The sequence below is a fragment of the Hyposmocoma kahamanoa genome, unplaced genomic scaffold, assembly GCF_003589595.1.
Source record: "Hyposmocoma kahamanoa isolate Upper Pololo Valley unplaced genomic scaffold, ASM358959v1 78, whole genome shotgun sequence".
Lineage (NCBI taxonomy): Eukaryota > Metazoa > Arthropoda > Insecta > Lepidoptera > Cosmopterigidae > Hyposmocoma > Hyposmocoma kahamanoa.
The window spans coordinates 1,855,494-1,875,640 of NW_020653945.1; the positions used below are offsets into that span (position 1 = coordinate 1,855,494).

Here is a 20,147-nt window from a genome sequence, read left to right on the forward strand (position 1 = left end):
TTACCCACCGGCACTCCTTCTGGGAGAACAATTATGTCAGTATCTAGATCAGTCAGTGGTAATCGAGCTATATATAGTATAATAATTTATATATAACTGAATCGTAAATATAAATTACAAAATCACACGAAATACTGAAATAGCTAACTGTCCTTTTTCTACTCATTGCATGCGCAAAAGATGGAAAGAGACCCAGTACGTCAGTTTCAAGAAGCTTATATAAACTTCTTGGTCATTTTCAATTGTTCGAACCACAAGCGATTGAAATATTTAGAACAAAGAAACTGTAGAGTTGCTTTGATTTTAATCCTATTTTTAAAATATTTTTTTTATTAAATGTTAGCAATAACAAAATATTGTACTCGTTTTACGGCATGGGATTACCTATCAGAAGTCAGAAAATACATTTGCCCGAAATAACATTAGCTCGAATTTTCATAATGTGTTTTTACGAAGATTACAAAACAAAAGCTAATTTTGTCTATGTAAAAAGCATCAAAATTACTCGAAAGGGTAACGGTTTTGTTATAAATCGGAATTATGGATATAAATCGGAATTTTAGTCAGAATATCGGTATATTTCTTGTAGTACACGCATATTTTCACATTTGTAGTAATAATTGTATGTATGTATCTGCCCAACTCTTTATTATACCTTTAAGTGAATCTGTACAAAATTCGACATAATAATATATATAAAAGAAATTAATCAATATTTACGAGAAAGGTTATTCCATTACTCTTGTGTTCAAGTAATTTTCAGTCGAAGATAAATATGGTGCATTTTGTTAAGTTTCCAATAGAAGCTGAATATGGTGTTTTTGGGCCCTTCAATTGTTGTAAGCAAATTTAGGCAGTACTGCAATGACGTTACAATTTAAATTAAACGTTTTAGGTTTTTATATTCCTTTACATGTCACTACGTTTAAATAGGTTGACTTGGGACATTTTTTTCGTGGTTTTTGTATTAGACCCGATGTCCATTTGTTGATAGGTCAATGGTGACATCGGTAATATGAACTCGTCAAGTACAAAATGAACTATATATGTTATTTATTATTTTTATTTCTTTTCTCCTTTCGCGCTCCTCATATATAACTTAGTTAATAACTTATTTAAATGACCTGGCACACCACCGACAGGGAGGTTCTGGCTGAAAATCAGCGCTGTGCAAACCAAGTCTGCACAGCATATACTGAGTTCAGAAACCTCATCACACTGTTGTAACCATACTTATAGTATTTTGTCTTACTTGTGTTTTCGGTTTTTTTTGTGTGTGAAACTCAGTACTGTCAACTCATCAAGGTGAAGTCGGTAATATGAACTCACCAAGAAGAAAGTGCAGTCGTCAGTGGGGTACATCTTCGTAGTATGAGCGACGAGGCGGCCGGACTGGTCGCAGTGGACCATGTCATCGAATAGTGGCCCAGCAGTGCCGCGGTATGTGTGTGCCACTTTGCGTGGAGCCGCGTCGAGTGGTGACGGCACATGGCGAACAATCATGTTTACGAGACCGCTGGGAAATAAAACATGATTTATTATTACATATATATTTTTTATAATATCACGTGACGGGACGAACAAGTCGTGCACCTTATGGTAAGCTACATGCCTGTCCATAACAGTGCCACTCAGAGCTTTAAATCGCTTTAAAGATCTGAGGGGCACTGCCACTGCGCCCGTCACCCAGGGACATAAGTTTACAAATCCCATGTGCCTGTAATTTCACCAGCGCCCTTACCCTTTTAAACCAGAACACAGTAATGCTTACATGACTGCTTGGTGACAGAAATAGATTAAGGTGGCAGCACTATTCTGGATGAACTCTTTCACAAGGACCTCTACTGCTACTAACCTAATCAACGTTTTAAATAAATTTGTAATTTTTTATTAGCCGGTGCACGTAAAGTAATTGACGGTTAGTACTAACCAGAAATCGCCAAAGAATCTGCTACACACGAGCCTGAGCAAAGGTCTGACGTTCAATTTAGCTTCTTGTTTAGTCAATTTTATGCCAAGTTCGCATAACACCTGAGGGAGAGTGTCGTCTACGTCACCTACAACCTACGGAAGAAATAAATTAATTTTATCAGTTAGCTCAGTCTGTACCTCAGTCGGTAAGAGCGGTGGCCCCGGTGTGGCAACAGACGCTGGTTCGAGTCCACCTATCGAAGGAATTCTTCTTTGTGTTGTGCAAAATCAAAGTTATTTAAATTATTCCATAGGTAAAATAAATTTACCCTTGAAAACTTAAATTTTTAAGCTACTGCACGTTCACTGTGCTGACTTCCCTGAGAAGAACTAGCAAGAAACTACCAGGGATTGCACTTTAAATCAATTTCGTGTGGAATGAGTCATGTCGTCTTTCCATACATATTTATTCAACACACAGTCCTCAATTTTTTATTGTAATCGTAATTTTATATAATAGCAATCAATGTGAAGTTTTACAATGACGAAATGAAGGTGATCTGTGATTTATAGGCACGTCTTCTCGTTTCAAAAATTTTGATGGGAGTGACGTCGGTTAGAACAAACTTTAGATTAGTGACGGAAGAATTCGAGAACGATTCAAAAATTTAAAAATACCTGGCCGGAAACCATAAAAGAGGATGATAAAAAGGTGGGATAACGATGAAGGAGGTCAGCAAAGAGATCTCAACTTACCTGTGCAAAGATCTTATAAAGTGGTTCCAAAATGAATTCCACAAAACTTCTCTGTGCGGACGAATGTGGCTGCTTTTTAGTGAACCTTCTGTTCTTAGCGTTAAAGTAGACATCTCCCCACAGCCAGGCGGCCATGTCCGCCGAGCGTAGGCCCGAGGTCGGGTGCGCCGCCGCGTACATCGCGGCGAACGATTCCAGGGAGAAGCAAACATCATAGAGGGACGATGCGAAGCACACGTTTCCTAATTATACAAGATCATATTGCACGCTCAATAATAAAGTGGTTCGAAAATAATGTTTTTGGGAATTTAATATGACATTATAAAAAAACGGACCTGAAAATCAAACAATCTTTATTTCATAGGTAAGCAAATTACGTTCGAAATTCTTATACTATACTCTACCGCTCGTGGAATTACATCTATTTGATAAGTTTTATTGAAATCGGTTACCGGAGAGTGCGCGAAACCGGATTGATCCCCTAGTTTTGCCACCCTTAGAGGTGGAATATTTCCTTCAAATTTAAATGGGACCATTACTGAGGATTTAACTGCCTCCGTGGTCGAACGGTTACCATGCCGGACTGCCACGCAGAGTTCCCAGGTTCGATTCCCGGGCCGGGAGAAATATTTGTATGACCTACATTTATTTATCTCGTGAGTTTGGGTGTAATTTGTGGTTGTCTATGTGTGTGTCCATGGCACCCGCGACACAGGGTTTCCCTAGTGCGGGGCTATGTTGAGTGTGTGCGTTATTATTATTATTACCCTCTTTTCAACAAAAAAAGAATCATCCAAATTAGTTCACAAATACCTATCGCGTAACATACATACAAAAAAAAACATACAGTCGCATTGAGAATATCCTTCTTTTTTGAAGTCCCTTGGTCACGGCAAAATAGTTTTCATTTTCTAATTTATCTATGTGTAACAATTCGACAACCTATGAACTCGATAAAAAGATGTATCAGTTGTATTTTTATCGTTAGCCAAAAACTTTACTTTTCAAATTACGTCATTTTATTTAATTGAGGATGTTTAAACTTATAATCCGTCTTTTTTGAAGACGGAGTAAAATGACATTTACAGGGTTGCCAGTTTTCATAAAATTTTAAATAGTCATGTAGTTGTTGGCGACAGTTTTATCGATAGATTGTGAAGGTAGATAAAATTTTGCTAAAAATGACGGAATTGTGAATGTTACGACGTTCTAATGACCACCGATTGCGTTATTGCCTCCTTTATTCTCTGTCAAAATTTATACAAATCAACAATATTAAATTATAATTACCTTGTATATTAAAAACTATTTTCTATCAAAAATGTAGTTACAGTACAATATTATATATTTATAAACCCTTTTATTTTATTTTTTTTATATATGCATGTGACGTGACTTTTTAGACTCTCATTGTACTCGATTGATCTCCAGCTATCCAACCGTACATAGTCACACCAACGTTATAAGTGTCTCTTTCAACCGTGACATTGGCAGAATCATCGTGTAAATCGATGGAGCCATTATAAAGAAATTGGAATTGGAATATTCTTATTTTGACAGATGGCCTACTAGCATCGAGATCAATTTTTATTCATATAAATTTTAACCAGAGTAGGAGGATTTGATTATCTAAAATGAATTAAAATGAAAAACTTTAAGATATAACTTCTCTTTGTAATTTTCATAGACATAGTTCTAAATACAGTACATACAGAATGAACTTACAAAAATTTAATTCAAATGAACCTGTGCTCAGTAATTGGACGATTAATTCAACGCTAAGCGTGATCAACACTCAATCGATAGTCGATAGAATATTTATCGACTGCAATCATTAGCTGCTTGCAAGCGGACAACACCTTTACGCAATGAACTGTCATTTTACTCCAAAGACAGACTATATAATTTTAACAGAGAAAAGCAACGATTTACGTAGTAAATCTCTTTGTTGTGTATCAACGTTCTTTCTTCTATCTATAATTCTAACATCTATTCTTTTGGATTATTTATAACTTTGTTCTATTATAAACGCACACTTACCAAGTAAAGGAGAGAAGACAGTAGCTGGTTCCTCCGAGTTATCCTGCGGTTGATTGGTCTCCAACATGGAGTTCAATTCATCAATAATATGCCTCAGCTTGTAATACGCGTCTGCGGGCGGCAGCTTGAGCTCGAGAATCAAACGATCAATTTTGTTGATGCAAAGGGTCAGAGGTACTCGCTCTTGCACTGCATGGCGGAGGAGGCGTTCGGTATTTAACATTATGCCTTCAGCTGCATCTACGAAGAGGACTGCCCCTGTTGGTGTAAATGATAGAATTTGTGTATAAATGTACATTATATACCTCGATGTTTCAGACGTGTTGCAACATCCATTTTAGTAGCAATACAGCAATTTGTGTAACAGTTCGTCCAGGGATGTACTGCCAGCTTACCTATTTCTGCCGCTAAGCAGTAATGCGTTCCGGTTTAGAAGGGTAAGGGTGCTGGTGAAATTACAGGCGCATGGGACTCGTTAACTTGTGTATCAAGGTGACGGGCGCAGTGGCAGTGCCCATAAGATCTTTGAGATTTAAAACTCTGAATGGTACTGCAACTGTTATGGATAGCCGTGTCCTTAAAACCAGGCGCATGACTTGTTCGTCCCGCCACTTGGTATCATAAAAAAAGAAAAGAAACGTGGTCTCAAAGAGTCCCTTCAAGTCCATTTAGTGATTACTCATTTGTTTGTGTTCCATTGATTTGACTTACTAATATCCCTATTTCAAATTCAAAAGACTCAAGCCCGGATGCTTTTCGTCTACCAGAGATTTTGCCAATACATTTGTATGTTGTGATAGTTGTGACTTACACTTTTCCTTACATCTCGTGTTTGGTAGTTGGCATTTCAAGATAGTTACGTATTTCCTGGGTTTTTATAAAACCAAGCTGATTGGACTATAGTCTTTTAGTGCACCATTTGGAGTAGAATATAAACCATTTATAATATATACATAGTAAGGAAGATAAAAAAAGATAAATCTAAATGAAAATAAAAAAAAAGTAAATAAAAATAAAATCATAGTAATGGGTAATAACAAATAATATAATAATAAGTAAATAGATTCACTTAGCTAATATCACAGCCTAGAAGAGACTGTGATGCTGATTTTTAGTGGACCCTAAAACCGAGAGAGTATCAATTTTGGAAGCACTGAAAAATGTGGAAACATTAGAGGTGCTGGCAGATTCCCACAACTCCAATGCATATGTCCATATCGATTTTAAGACTGACTTATACAACAATAGCTTACTCTCAACTGATAACTTTGACTTTGTACCCATTATCCACAACACAGATGTGAATTTCTTGTTCAATATATCCTGCTTTGATGTGAGCTCTCCATGTTCATATTCTTTAACAAAAATCAAAATGGCTTACCATCGGAGATCCTTAAAGCAGCAGTGACTTCATCACTAAAATTAACATGTCCAGGTGTATCCATAATATTCAATAAGTGCGATTTCCCTTTAATATCTTTTAGCAACAATGTAACTGGCATACTCTTTATGGAAACTCCGCGTTCCTGCTCCACGAATAATGTGTCTGTGTAACGCATTGGGATAGTTGTGTCGTTGTTTGTCATGCCTGGATGAGTTTGACGGATAAGGCAGTCTACGAAGGATGTTTTGCCTGTAAAATAAAATATTAATGTATATATTTTTTCTACAATTTCAGTTCAAATAAAGATTTGAGACAATAAGTACAAAAGTTAGTACTGCCAAGTTTCTTATGGGGTACAATTCTTTAAAGTGTAAATCATTACTACTGTAATAGCATCATGAATTAATACCAATATAATATGAAAAAATAATTTCATTTCCAATATGTAGAAATCTTAAAGACCTAGGAACTTAGTTGTAAATAATGCATGTGTGATATTTACATGTTTATTTATATGTTTCTTTGGCAATACATACCATTATGCAAATGTCCCATTAAAGTTACATTCCTCATCAAGTTAGTATTATCCAGCATGTCAGCCAAGTACTCCATGTCGTAATTAGTCTCAGGCAGCTGTTGTTCCTGTACCTGGAATTTCTTCTGCTTGATTGGCTCTACCAATGGTTTGTCCAGGGCTTGGGTATCTTCTTCTTGGACAACCGTTTCAACATCCGGCCCATATACTTCTATTGCTTGAGGATAGTATCTGAAATAATGTAATTTTAAATAAACTGTGACATAGATTTTAAAAGTCATTATAAATCAATCATTAATAAATGTCAAAATGTACTTTCCCAGTTGTTACTAACACTAATTTTTAAGGTATTTTGTTACTAACACTATGGATTTATAGTCTGAAATAAATGATTACTATTATTATTATTAAAAATAAACTTATAATAATAAAAATCATATTGTTTACAACAACATTGGCGATGATCACCATAATTTTTAGAACATTTTGTTAAAACTACCCGGACACTAGCAGAATTGTCCTCAGTGAGACAGAAGCCAAAACCTATAATAATAATAAAAATAATTTATTTTTCCCATCATAAACAGCAGCACATGAAGCTACACATAGGCAGATCTTTATCCGTTGTACTGGAGGTGACATTCCAACAAAAGTGCATAGCTTGACGTGCTGTTTAAAGTACATCATGTAATATAAGGGCTATAACAATAATAGGCAAAAGGTTGAGAGACGGAAACTCAAACTAGATTAAATCTGTGCTATGAGTCTCCCGGTCTCCATATTATGTCTAATACAAATGTTTACTTGCCAAATACGCTAAAATTTTAAGTTATAAGAAATTATAATATTTTTAAGGTGAATTTCTATTTCAAAATATCAGAACAGCGCAAATAATACATCTGCCAGATTTTCAAAGCTTTCATTTTGTTTCTGTTGTGATTTCACCAGGCAGAAGCCTAAACTGTAGAAGCTTCACTATTATATATATATACAATTTTTAAGGCTTATGTGGAATATTCTTTATTCACCTTTTATCCTCGTGTAACACGACAGACATTGGAGCAGTCTCGGGTTCGGCATCGGCGTCTTCATCCTCCTCCATTGCATCCTCGTCGCCGTCTCGATTTTCTCCACCGTAAATGCTTTGTTCGTCTTCCGAATCCGACTCCAGGTCCGGCCCAATGTAATTCCCGAACTCATCATAAAGATCTCCGTCCATTATAATTCAGAAGCGGATTAAATGCTGAAATTGAATGCGGAAACTTGAATCAATCAAACAAAACAAATGCCGCTGCTCGAAAATTATGACATATAACCTCAAAAACTCCAATTTTTTTTATTATGGCTTTGCGTAGGAGAAAAACAGAACTATTAGAAAGGAAAAAAACATACATTCGAATTGAGAAACTCCTCCTTTTTTTAAAGTCAGTTAATAAAAGGATGTGGTTTTATAAAGTTTACTAATAATACAAAAGGTTAGTTGGAAGAAATCTCTTTATGGGATAAGCTCGCCTTTGAACACAAATATTTCAAATTTTTTCTGAAAATTTGTAATTTGCTTTGTGGTAGTACAATAAAGTATTATAAATAAATAAATAATACACAGACTAATTCTAATTAAAACATAACTATCAAACTCGCCTCTTTTGCTTTTGAAACGCGTACACTTTTTTGAACGCAGTTTTTTTTTCATATTGTTGCCAGCTCAAAAAGAACGTTAAATTTTTATTTAAATACTGTTATCATAATTATTTAAATAAACATGTAACTATTAAACAACAGTGGAATAACGCTCCTTCCTTACTTGCTTTTACGAAATCATATTTAAAGGTCTAGCTATATAACAAGAGTTTTATTCGGACTATACAGGGTGTCCAGTAAGTAGCACGACAAACTGCGTGGGGTGATAGCCTAGTTCGAGGCCTACCTAAACAACATAAAGTATGTTCCGCAAAAATCAGTGGTTCTCAAGTTATGTAGTATTTAGTATAATTTAAAAAAATCTCTAACCTGCATCAGTTTTTCATTTTAATTTACATAAAAAACTAATTTAGGGATTTTTTTTTCAGCTGTAATTATTTTTGAATAGTGGTTCAACATAATAGTAAATGATAGGTTCCTAAGAAAAGCCGCAAAAAATGTTAAAAAGGTCGTCAAACTTTTTTTCCCAGTTTTTTATTTCTTGACCTTTTATGTTAACCTAAAGTGGAGTAAAGAAAATGTATGTGGCTGTTTTATTTAACCTTTTTAAAAACATGTCTGTTTATTGCTGATTTCAAAAAAAAAAAACACTTGTGGATTCTCATTACAAAAAACCAAAAAATGCTACTTTTATACAAAGTCAGAAAGAAAGTGAACTTTCGACTTAATGTGTAAAACCTTTCAGTAATGTTTTTGTTAGCATATTGATACTCAATATTTATTGCCGGTGTGAAAAAAAGCAGTATAAGGTACAGGTAAGGTACATTACTAAAATAAAACAAAAAATACAGTTAATATTTTTAATAAAAAAAAATTACAGCAAATGTTCGAATTGCCTGCCTCTAGCTCGAATACATAATCGACAACGTCTTAAAAATTGCGTTCTAAGCCTTCTTAGATTCATTTGCGTGATTTCGCGCGAAGCTGCGTTTATTCTGGCTCGCAGTTCTTCATCATTTCTTATTGGTTTGGCATAAATTTTATCTTTTAAACAACCCCAATAAAAGAAATCTAAGGGATTGAGGTCAGGTGACCTTGGTGGCCATAATATTGGTCCAAGTCTTCCGATCCATCTTCCTGGAAAGACTGCATTCAAATGGTTTCTTACTTCTACTGCATAATGGGCCGGACAGCCGTCATTTTGCAACCACATCTCCTGGCGTAAGTCCTCATTAACATCGGCAAGCAGCGGGGGCAAAGTTTCTCTAAGAAATTCTAAATATCTTGCCCCATTTAAAACTTGCGGCAGTTCCACGGGTCCTATGATTTCCTCGTTGAAAATCCCAGTCCATAAATTATTTTAAATTGGTACTGGGACCGATCTTCTCTGGCTTCATGTGCGTTTGCCAGTTGCCAGTTGTGCAAGTTGTGCATATTAAAAAATCCATCTTTTCGACACGCCGATTCGTCGGTCCAAAGTATTTTGTTGAAGAACAATGGATCTTCTTGATGCATTTGAAGCATGCGACGACAAAAAAATCATTCTTTGTTCGTAATCTCTGTCCATTAGCGTTTGCACACGTTGAATATGAAACGGGTAGTATCCATGTCTTTGAAGCACAGAATGAACCGTAGACTTAGGGATACCCGTGCGCAGTGAAATTCCCCGCACCGAAGTAGATGGATCGTCTTGTCGTTCTTGAAGAATAATGTCCTCGTCGGCAACTTGGGGCCGTCCACCGCCGCCTCGCTGACCAGGCAGTCTTCCTTGCGTGTAGGCGTTATGGATTCGCGTAAACATTTCATGATGTGGATGTCTTCGGTCAGGGTATCGTTCCTGATAAAGGCGCGCTGCAGCACGGGAGATTTGGCCCGCTTCCCCGTAAATAACGTGCATTTCAGCGTACTCTCTTTGAGTGTAAGGTTCATAAACGCGGCGATTAGCTGCCATGTTCAACAACAACAACAACAGCACAGTGTTTTCGGCAGTTGAAAATTTCACAAAAAATCCAAATAGCTAAGTGCAGTCCGTAGTCCAAAAGCTTGCCAAGTTGTCGCAGGGTAATCACAAACACATTAAAGTCCAAATCGAAAGGCAGAAACAAGAGTCCGGTGTAAATAAATAATAGGTCGGTCGGTAGGAGTCAAAAAGTACTTGGCGATGAAAAAGTTGTGCGTGTGCGCGTGATGACTAACGGCAACGTACTAGATCGGCCTGTCCAAACTGGTTCGGCAGGTAGATAGGTCGCTTGTGGGGTGGGGCAAGCCGTTCACTATTGTTTCTTTCCCATCCACAGGGAGTGAGAGAGAAATGGCAAACGTGTTTTAGATGCAGCCGAATTGCTGGGCTAGTGTTATTACGGTGTTTTAGAAAAGTAACGATATTCTTGATTTCTAGAAAATTTTTACTCATTGGTTAAAAATATTTTTATTTTATTTTATGGGAATGGGAATCCATAAGTGTTGTACTTTTTTGAAATCAGCAATGAACAGACATGTTTTAAAAAAGGTTAAATAAAACAGCCCCATACATTTTTTTTACACCACTGTAGGTTAACATAAAAGGTCAAGAAATAAAAAATTAAGGAAAAAAGTTTGACGACCTTTTTAATATTTTTTGCGGCTTTTCTTAGGAACCGAACATTTACTATTATGTTGAACCAATATTCAAGAATAATTACAGCTGAAAAAAAATCCTTAAATTAGTTTTTTATGTAAATTAAAATTAAAATCTGATGCAGGGAAGGGATTTTTTAAAATTATACTAAATACTACATAACTTGAGAACCACTGATTTTTGCGGAACATACTTTATGTTGTCTAGGTAGGCCTTGACCTAGGCTATCACCCCACGCAGTTTGTCGTGCTACTTACTGGACACCCTGTATAGAGCGAGTTATTGTAATGATAACGTGTGTATATAGGGTAAAATTTATTTTCTCAATGGTGGCAATACGCGAGCTTGACAGAATTCTTTCCAATACAAAAATGGCTGCCATGCAGCAAAATTTAACAAAAATGGTCTCAGCGCAACTACGCATTAAAGCTAACGAGTTTTTAAACTCCAGGAAACATGCTAACAACCTTGCGGATATCCTACAAATGTTTGAGGCAAGTACAGCTGTCTTTACTTGTTTAATTTTTAGTTACAAAATTGTAACTTTAGGTTATATACCTCAGCTATTGCGTATTTAACTTGCGTTGCCTTTGTATTTCAGGCTGAGACCGATAATTATACGCCGTTGTTATTAACAATCGAAGTGATATTCACGGAACTGTTGAAACGCGGTGATCTTATCCAAGAAATAGTCCCTTTGAAGCCTATAGGTAAGCTCTATGTTCTTTTTCTACGGTTTCTCGTGAATATTATGCTGTTTAACTATGTTATCGTACATGTATCTTATCCATATTTATATACGACTCCACGTCAAACAATTGGTAGCAATTATATAGATTGTACAGTGTAATCATGACATTGCTGCAGCTAAAGTATCTAGTCACATTTTACGACATGTGACGTTAATTTGCGCTTATATAAAGCTCTGGCGTACTGTTCATTTATAATATTGTGTAATTGTTCTTGTTTCTGAGCATAGCATTCTATCATTTGATATCAACAGCAAATTTTTATGTAACTTGATCCCAAAGTTGCCTATAAACAAGTTTAAGTCATTTTGCGATACCTACTGAGTTTCAAGGTCAAATTATGTTTGCCTAGCTCAGGCGTGTTTATTACAACACCTGAGATAGCTGGAACTAGTTGAAAATCCAATTATTTACCTTCTGCTGAACTGCATTGTAGGCAACACTACTTCTAAGAACATGAAGAGAGCATTGCAAACTAAATAAAAGTCTTTTTTCCTTAATATTTTCCCCTACATCATGTGTGAATATAGTGATTTTGTCTACATTGTAAGTTTTGCCCTCACAAATTATTTGGTCTCAAGGTGTACTATGAGTACTAGGGTAATGGAATTCACACCAGAGCACTACCTAGACCAAGACCAATTTAGAAGGGCTCACTTCAAAATTGGTTCTACCAGGAATCAAACTTGGGACCTCCTCATCCAGGGCCTACAGTGCAAATGCGCTGAGGTTGTCAAAGTTGATATTTGATGTCTGTTATTGAAGCATGCTTTAGTGTACTAAATTAAAAGAAACATGCTATAATGATTTCCTTAAACACTCTTACAGCCAATCATAAAGTTAAACCTGAACAAATACAAAGACACTAGAACACTGTTTGTATTATCTTTCACTTCACTAAATGCAAAAAATGTGTTGTATATATAAATTTTGCGGGCTGATTTAGAATAGAATAGAATATGTTTATTTGGCATCACAAACACAAAGAAAAACAAAGTACTTAACATATTTACATTTTTAAGAAAAAGACTTATGCTAAATTAACATTAAGTGTGTGTTAAACATTAACAAAACCATGCATTGATAACGTGATGCCACACTGGGCTAAGCCTGGCCTGTGGCGACCCTTTTACCGTTTCAATTTATTAATCCCTGTATTGCATAGCGTTACATGTTGCATTGCTTGTTACGTTATGATTATATTTTACAAATAATAAGAACATATATATCTATTAAATCCACCATAAGAATAGGAATTATTATAAATTGTATTAAGTGAAAGAGCATGAATTTAAAATAATTGTGATCAACATATTTACGTCATTTTACGTCACATTTCCCTCATGCACTGGCTTTTACCTGTTCTTAAAGTAATCTATCCAATTTAACACCCTTGATAAGAAATTTAAAATAAAAATAAGGTTTTGCCATCTCTTGAATAACCACTCTTTATACAATATGTGTTTGCAAAAGTAAGGCATTAAGGTCTGACATTTTTATCCTAACAGCTATGATGATTATATTGAATTGATATACAATTATTTTTTATGTGAAATTACTCCACTAGTTTGTTATAATTATTAATACAAAGATCAAACACTCAGAAAAAAATCCTTCAATCAGGCCGGATTCGAGCCGACGTCTTCTAGCATTACCGTACCAGAAACTACACCAATTATGCTTAGTTGGTATAGCGTCTAGCTAGAAGTTGTCGGTTTGAATCCAGACGGTTCGAAGGATTTTTTTCTGACTGTTCGATCTTTCTATTAATAATTACAGGTAAGTTTGTCAGACTTGTTTGATGGTTTATTTGATTGTTTGCGATATAGTTTGAAGAAAACGTGAAGTGTGAAGGATAAATTTGACAAATTATTTATTCATTTATGGGGCTCTTTACACTATGATTTGTGTTAACCTTATTCCTTAAGTCTTTTAGTAAAACAGTAAATATCTAAAACCCTTCAGACCACAGTGCAGAAGCAGAATACACAAGATGGTTGCGCGATTGCTACGAGACAGCGACAACCCGTGCACTCGAATGCATCAAACGCGGGCGCTCTTGTTCCCGCCGTCAGGCTCTCATCACCACCTGCAAGCTGTTGCAGGCTGAAGGCAAATACCCTATGGAAAGTTCTCCTGGTTATTACTTCCCTTCAGTCAGACTTAAGGTACCCATCAACATTTTAACTAGTATCTTAAAAGCAATATGAATTGGTCAGATGACAAATTATTTGTACACTTAATGTTATACTTGAGTGCGATTCGTAATATATAAAAAATTTCATTTTTAGTCAATATAACACTCAAGAGACATAATTAATTTGTGGTATACAGACATTTGACATATTATTGCATGATATAAAGGTCACTGGGTATAATAGACGATTGATATAACAACTTTCAATCTAATATACTGATGGCATAATGTTCATTTTATATAAACACTTCAGACAACATTCACTGAGTATAATGTTGAATGTGTATGTGGGAAAAAAAATTAATATAATTCCAGTGGTGTTTAGGTGCAAGGGTGAATGAACGGAATTTGTTTGCATTTCCTAGTTGGTTAGACCTCCTCCTATGGGTTTAGGTTAGGTTAGTATATGACAAACCTGCCAGAATCGAATTTGTTTGCATTTGCTAGTTGGTTCGACCTCCTCCTGTCGGTTCAGGTTAGGTTAGTATATGCAATTAAATATTCTGCCTAAAGTTTTAATATATATATTTTATGGCACAAAAAACACTTAAAGGTATACAAAAACTATTATATTTTGCGATTGTACATTTAATGGTATAAAAAAATTCTTATCAACATTATATAGGGCGCATCAACTATTCGTAAAACGAAATATTGTGTTATATTATTTAATATTATACTGGTAGCACACAAACCATTTGTTCATTATGTCACTTAATCATTATATCTAATGTTTGTTATACTGAAGGTTGATTATACACATTGAAATTATGCCTTTTGGTGATTATATCCTTAGAAATTATATCAAATGTTATTATACCAAGTGAAAATAGATTATTTGTTATATCTTCCATTATACACCCATTATACTTTCCAGCCAGCATACTACAGAGTGATACTATATATACTATTCTCTGCATTCTTTACATCTGATTCTTACATAGATTTGTCTGTCTGTATTTTAGAATTAATATACAAGGGATGCGATTTATCTCAATGTCTATTTAGCAGCAGCTACGATAATTCAAATAAATATGATAATGTAAACAAATATCTATTTATAAAGAACAATGTATAAAGTTTTTTATTCATTCTTCTCTGGAGATACTAATGAATGAGTAGTGTGATGATTTCAAATGTAGTTTGCTTACCTATAATATAAAGACATATTTAATTTATGTTTAGTTTAACACCTTCAGAATGATGAAAAATGGAAGTAAATTAATTTGCTAATCCATGAACCCAGTAAAGGTTAAGACCGATTGACTAATGGTAACCCACGTCTGCAGTAATTCAGTCGCGATGCAGTCGCTAATTTCTAAGCAGCTATATAAGCAAGATGCAAGCGCCTCTAAATAGCAAATGTCGCGATGCAATCGCGCGTTTGTATCGCTGCTAAAAGTCTCCATGTGTAACTGCTTCAAATCGTGCATAATAGCTGAGCTTGTGTTGAATATTTTTGATATGCAGTTAATTTTCCCACACCCCCGTATGGATAAAATTAATAAAATAAACAACACAGTCACAAACACCACCACCAAAATACACTAAAATTTGTGTTAACATGGATTTCCGCAAATTCTCTTCAAATCTAATGTATGTAATAATTTCCATTACAGAACATATTCTCTGTACTGCTGGATTCGGAGACAGCGATGACGGCGCCCATCGCTCGCTTCCAGGAGTTCACCGAATATCGAGATGTCCAGCAATACGGGCTTAAAGTTCTTTCCACTCTTGCTTACCGCAAGTGAGTATGAACAAATTCTGTCCCTAGTACTACAGGGTAAAGATTCCCACTAGGCCTAAAGGCCTAGGTGCGAATCCCTTCGATCCGATTAGACTTGAACCATCATTTGTCGCCTAAACTTTGCTACCGCTCTTACCAATTGACGACAGACCATTTCGAGTCCCTTCGATCGAGACTCGAAACAGTCTGTCGTCAATTGGTAAGTTTAGGCGACAAATGATGGTTCAAGTCTAATCGGATCGAAGGGATTTGTCTTTGTGTTTATTTGATTTTTTATTTTTTTGTTTATTTAATTCTGCCCACATGACCCATATAACATATATCTTAAAGACTAACATATGTTGCAATAAAACGCTATTTAACTATAACTAAGTGTATGTAACTAATTTAGACGAATCAACAACTATAATCTATTATAATCAAACTGCCTCAGTGGCCGAACACCACGCAGACGTCCCGGGTTCGATTCCCGGTGTGTACGGCCTACATTTATGTATCTCGTGAGTTTGGGTGTAATTTATGATTGTCTATGTGCGTGTCCATGGTACGTGCGATACAGGGTTTCCCTAATGCGGGACTGTGAATGTGTGTGTTAAAAAAAATCTTAACATTAATCAGGTCACCAACCCCCATGTACATGCAGAACTATTTAGAGCTGATGGATAAACTGCTGGTGAGCGAGATCCCCGTGGAAATCAAGATGAAAGTTAAAGATAGAGAGGAAGACGAGAAAGAGGAGAAACTGCTGTGTGGCACAGATGGTAAATATAGATACCTTTCTTCGCCATTAGCGGGAACTATTGGCACAAAACATTCGCAACATAACTCAGATATTAAAGTAATAGAAATACATTAGTAATTCAAACCGTAACTAGTTTCCCACTGGACTACCACTGCTCTAAACTAGTTTGATATTATTCTATCTTCGGGGATAGTGAAAATCCGCACAACGTTGCCTACAATGAACACTGCCAACTGAATTTTTTCCTTATCTGTTTTTTATCGAGTTCTTAGATTTTGGCGATTATTACACATAGGAAATGAAACTATTTTTCCGGATTTAAATCGCGCATATTTGTTTTTTCAAAAAAACAATGTTTCGGGCCCTATACAGGTCTCATGGTCACAGTTGACTGAGGTGTTACAGTCATCAACCAGTTATGTCTAATATTAATGCAAACCACCCTATTTTTTCACATGTTACAAAAGTTATTAATTAAATACCTTATTTTTAATTTTACAAAGAAACATTCCAATTTACGCTACATTGTTTTACAAATTATTTTATTGTAATAGTATGAATTTTTATTAACTTAAATTTATTATTAATTAATAATAGAAATTAGACCTATGGCTATTCGACCACGCTTCTGGCCGAATATACTAAACTTTGCAACACTAGTGTTTTTTTTATTATTTTAGACAAGGCTCCATTCCCCTACAACCCGGGCGTGTGCCGACGCTATGCGAACCGCTGCTGGGGCTTCGCATGCCAGTGGCCTCTCTGCGAAGAGCCTCGCACACACCGCCGCGCGCTTCTACTGCTCGTGGAGAGACTCATGCCGCTACTCACACGCCCACATCTCGCTACCGACATGCTGTGCGACAGTCTCGATGCTGGTAAACACATTTACATTGCAATTGACTTTTTTGAATGTCAGGATGTTTGACCACCTGATGTTCAATTATTTTTGTGAAATTATTCCACTAGTTAATTACAATTATTAATACAAAGATTTAGAATAGAACACTTAGAAATAATTCCTTCGATCAGACTAGATTCGAACCAACGTCTTCTAGCATACCGTGCCAGACGCTATGCAACTAAGCCACGGAACGAACACGAATTTTTCAATGTGCTTTTCGGATCTTTGTATTTGGTTTTCAGCGACTTTTTAGCTGTAGCGCCATCTATGAGAAAAATATTTCGTCACCCAGTTAGGTAACTTTACAGCTACCAGTCCTGGCTAGAGATATCGCTATTAACTGTAATTAAATTTGATATTCATTTGTTTTTTGTGAAGTTACTCCACTAGTTCGATAAGATTATTAATGCAAAAATCGAACACGATGGCGCTTCGGCTAAAAAGTCGTTGAAAACCAAATACAAAGATTCGGTAACAAGCACATAGAAAAATTCGTGAGGTCCGCTGGTTCGCTCCGTGACTTACTTGGCATAACGTCTGTCACGGTTAGCTAGAGGCTTTCCTGTAATAATTTCCAAATGCACGTTAAATGTTTTACCTTTCCAGCATCGATATACATATTTTTATGCTCGTAAGTTAACAATGTAGATAACGTGAGTTAGCATTGCATTTTGAAGCAGCCTTTCTTTTGATGTTGTTTTTGCAAACAGGAAATGTACCAAAAGACGTTTTGATGGAAATCGAAAACGTTACCACAGACTAATTAAGGTAATTGCAACCGGAGGTTCGAAAAATAAACTAAAAACATTATGACTAATTTAATTAAAAACGAATAAAATTACGAAATCATTGCTTTAATAATTTAGCTGTCATGGCACTTGTCAACTTATGTGTAATTGACGATTTGGCTTGATGGATTTATTCCGATGCCGTGAAACTAATATTAAAAAAAAACTTATATACGACTAAAAAGTCGTTGAAAGACCAAGTACAAACACACAACGCAAGCACATAGAAGAATTCGTGAGGTCCGTTGGTTCGTTGCGTGGCTTAGTTGCTATAGCGTCTGGCACGGTATGCAAGAAGACGTCGGTTCGAATCCGACCGGATCGAAGGAATTTTTTCTGAGTGTTTTTTCTGAGTGTTCGATCTTTGTATTAATTATTATAACAAAGTAGTGGAGTAATTTCACAAAAAATAATTGTATATCAATTCAATAAAAAATTCATTAATACAGTGAATAGCGACATCTCTCGCCAGGACTGGTAGCTGTAAAGGTACTAACTGGGTGATAAATTTGTAATAGATTTCTCATAGATGGCGCTATGACTAAAAAGTCGTTAAAGACCAAGTACAAAGACACGACGCAAGCACATAGAAGAATTCGTGAGGTCCGTTGGTTCGTTCCGTGGCTTAGTTGGTATAGCGTCTGGCACGGTATGCAAGAAGACGTCGGTTCGAATCCGACCGGATCGAAGGAATTTTTTCTGAGTGTTCGATCTTTGTATTAATAATTATAAAAAACTTATGTGTCAAGGTGACGGGCGCAGTGGCAAGTGCCCCTTCGATCGTTGCGTTTTAAAGCTCTAAGCGGCACTGCAACTGTTATGGACAGGCGTGTCTCTTACCACCAGACCCACGACTTGTTCATCCCGTCACTTGGTATTATGAAAAAAGTTGAGAATTAACCGTTCTCAGTCTGATCTATTACTGCTTTGTATAGGTGGTCCAATAAGCATGCTAGCGCTGCAAGGCGTGCTGGAACTGGTGCGGCGGCACAATATCGATTATCCAGACCTGTACGACCGCCTCTACGTCATGTTCGAGCCAGAGATGTTCGCCACTCGCTACAAGCGTCGACTTATGCATCTCGCTGACATATTTCTAAGCTCCACGTAAGTATTTAGCCAAGTATTAATAACAACAAGTATTTAGCGTAAGTATTAACCGTTCGGCCACCACACCACCACCACATCACAACACAAAATTAGTTTTTTGTTTTTTTTTTTCGAATTTTCTATTTTATTTTATTTTTTTTACAATATTCGGGGACCATAATATTGGTAAATAAATATGGCTGTTTACAAAAATAACAGAAAAAGATCAAAAAATAAACTTGGCGTAATTGAAGGTATCGATACTGTTAAAAATGGAAGACAAAAAAGTCAAAACAAAACACACGTACAATTTTCAGATCCAATGATCGATTGGCATAATGGTGACTTTAAAATTTTTAACAAAATTTGTTAATGCCAATCGAAAAATGTTGAAGATTCATCAACACGATCTTCCTGGATCATTTTTCTGTAGCTATAACGCTTAACTTGCAGACCCGTCTCAAATTTCTACAATGTATGGTGAATTACATTCTTGACTTCCAGAACTTGTAAAAATTTTTTTTTATATATATATAAATTATGTAGGCAGCAAACAAGCATACGGCCCGCCTGATGGAAAGCGGTCGCCGTCACCTATGAACGTCTGCAACACCAGGGCCGTTACCGACCGTTTGAAACCCCTTTTGAAGGACTCCAAGCTGTATTCCTGCGGGAAAACCCCGACAGACTAATTATTGATTGAAATCTTCCTTACAGCCACTTACCCGAAGGTTTAGTAGCAGCGTTCGCCAAACGCCTTTCACGATTGGCACTAGTGGCGTCCCCTGAAGACGCCTGCGGCCTGTTGCAGCTTGTAGCAAATATGATACTCCGGCACCCAGGACTCAAACGCATGATTTGCTATGAAGACTCACCTGCCATCAGTAAGTGTTCAATTTTATCTATTTTTACCTAACAACTCTTTAACTCTATGAATATATTGAGGTCATCAATTTTGAAATCACCATTGACTTACAATTACATGGACGTCGGGTCAGCGCTAAAAAGTGTCCGAACTTATAGGGCGTTAAAATCGTATACAGA

At 36.1% G+C, this 20,147-nt stretch overlaps 2 protein-coding genes across 3 annotated transcripts in view; one reads left to right on the top strand and one right to left on the bottom strand.

Annotated features, from left to right (window-relative positions):
- LOC113233232 (116 kDa U5 small nuclear ribonucleoprotein component) overlaps positions 1-7,869 on the bottom strand; it is a 46,261-nt gene extending 38,392 nt beyond the window's left edge. The window contains exons 1-7 of the mRNA XM_026468272.1: positions 7,655-7,869; positions 6,628-6,857; positions 6,089-6,340; positions 4,708-4,965; positions 2,668-2,909; positions 1,931-2,064; positions 1,330-1,516 (exon numbers count right to left, since the gene is read on the bottom strand). Of these exons, the coding sequence (XP_026324057.1) occupies positions 1,330-1,516; positions 1,931-2,064; positions 2,668-2,909; positions 4,708-4,965; positions 6,089-6,340; positions 6,628-6,857; positions 7,655-7,845 (1,494 nt within the window). The 5' untranslated portion in view covers positions 7,846-7,869. The remainder of the gene's footprint in view (positions 1-1,329; positions 1,517-1,930; positions 2,065-2,667; positions 2,910-4,707; positions 4,966-6,088; positions 6,341-6,627; positions 6,858-7,654) is intronic.
- A 3,386-nt stretch (positions 7,870-11,255) lies between these two features.
- LOC113233160 (nucleolar complex protein 4 homolog A) overlaps positions 11,256-20,147 on the top strand; it is a 10,867-nt gene continuing 1,975 nt past the window's right edge. For both annotated transcript variants that reach the window (XM_026468172.1, XM_026468173.1), the window contains exons 1-8: positions 11,256-11,378; positions 11,486-11,594; positions 13,599-13,801; positions 15,450-15,580; positions 16,199-16,341; positions 17,003-17,200; positions 18,950-19,121; positions 19,821-19,987. In XM_026468172.1, coding sequence (XP_026323957.1) covers positions 11,256-11,378; positions 11,486-11,594; positions 13,599-13,801; positions 15,450-15,580; positions 16,199-16,341; positions 17,003-17,200; positions 18,950-19,121; positions 19,821-19,987 — 1,246 coding nt within the window. The remainder of the gene's footprint in view (positions 11,379-11,485; positions 11,595-13,598; positions 13,802-15,449; positions 15,581-16,198; positions 16,342-17,002; positions 17,201-18,949; positions 19,122-19,820; positions 19,988-20,147) is intronic.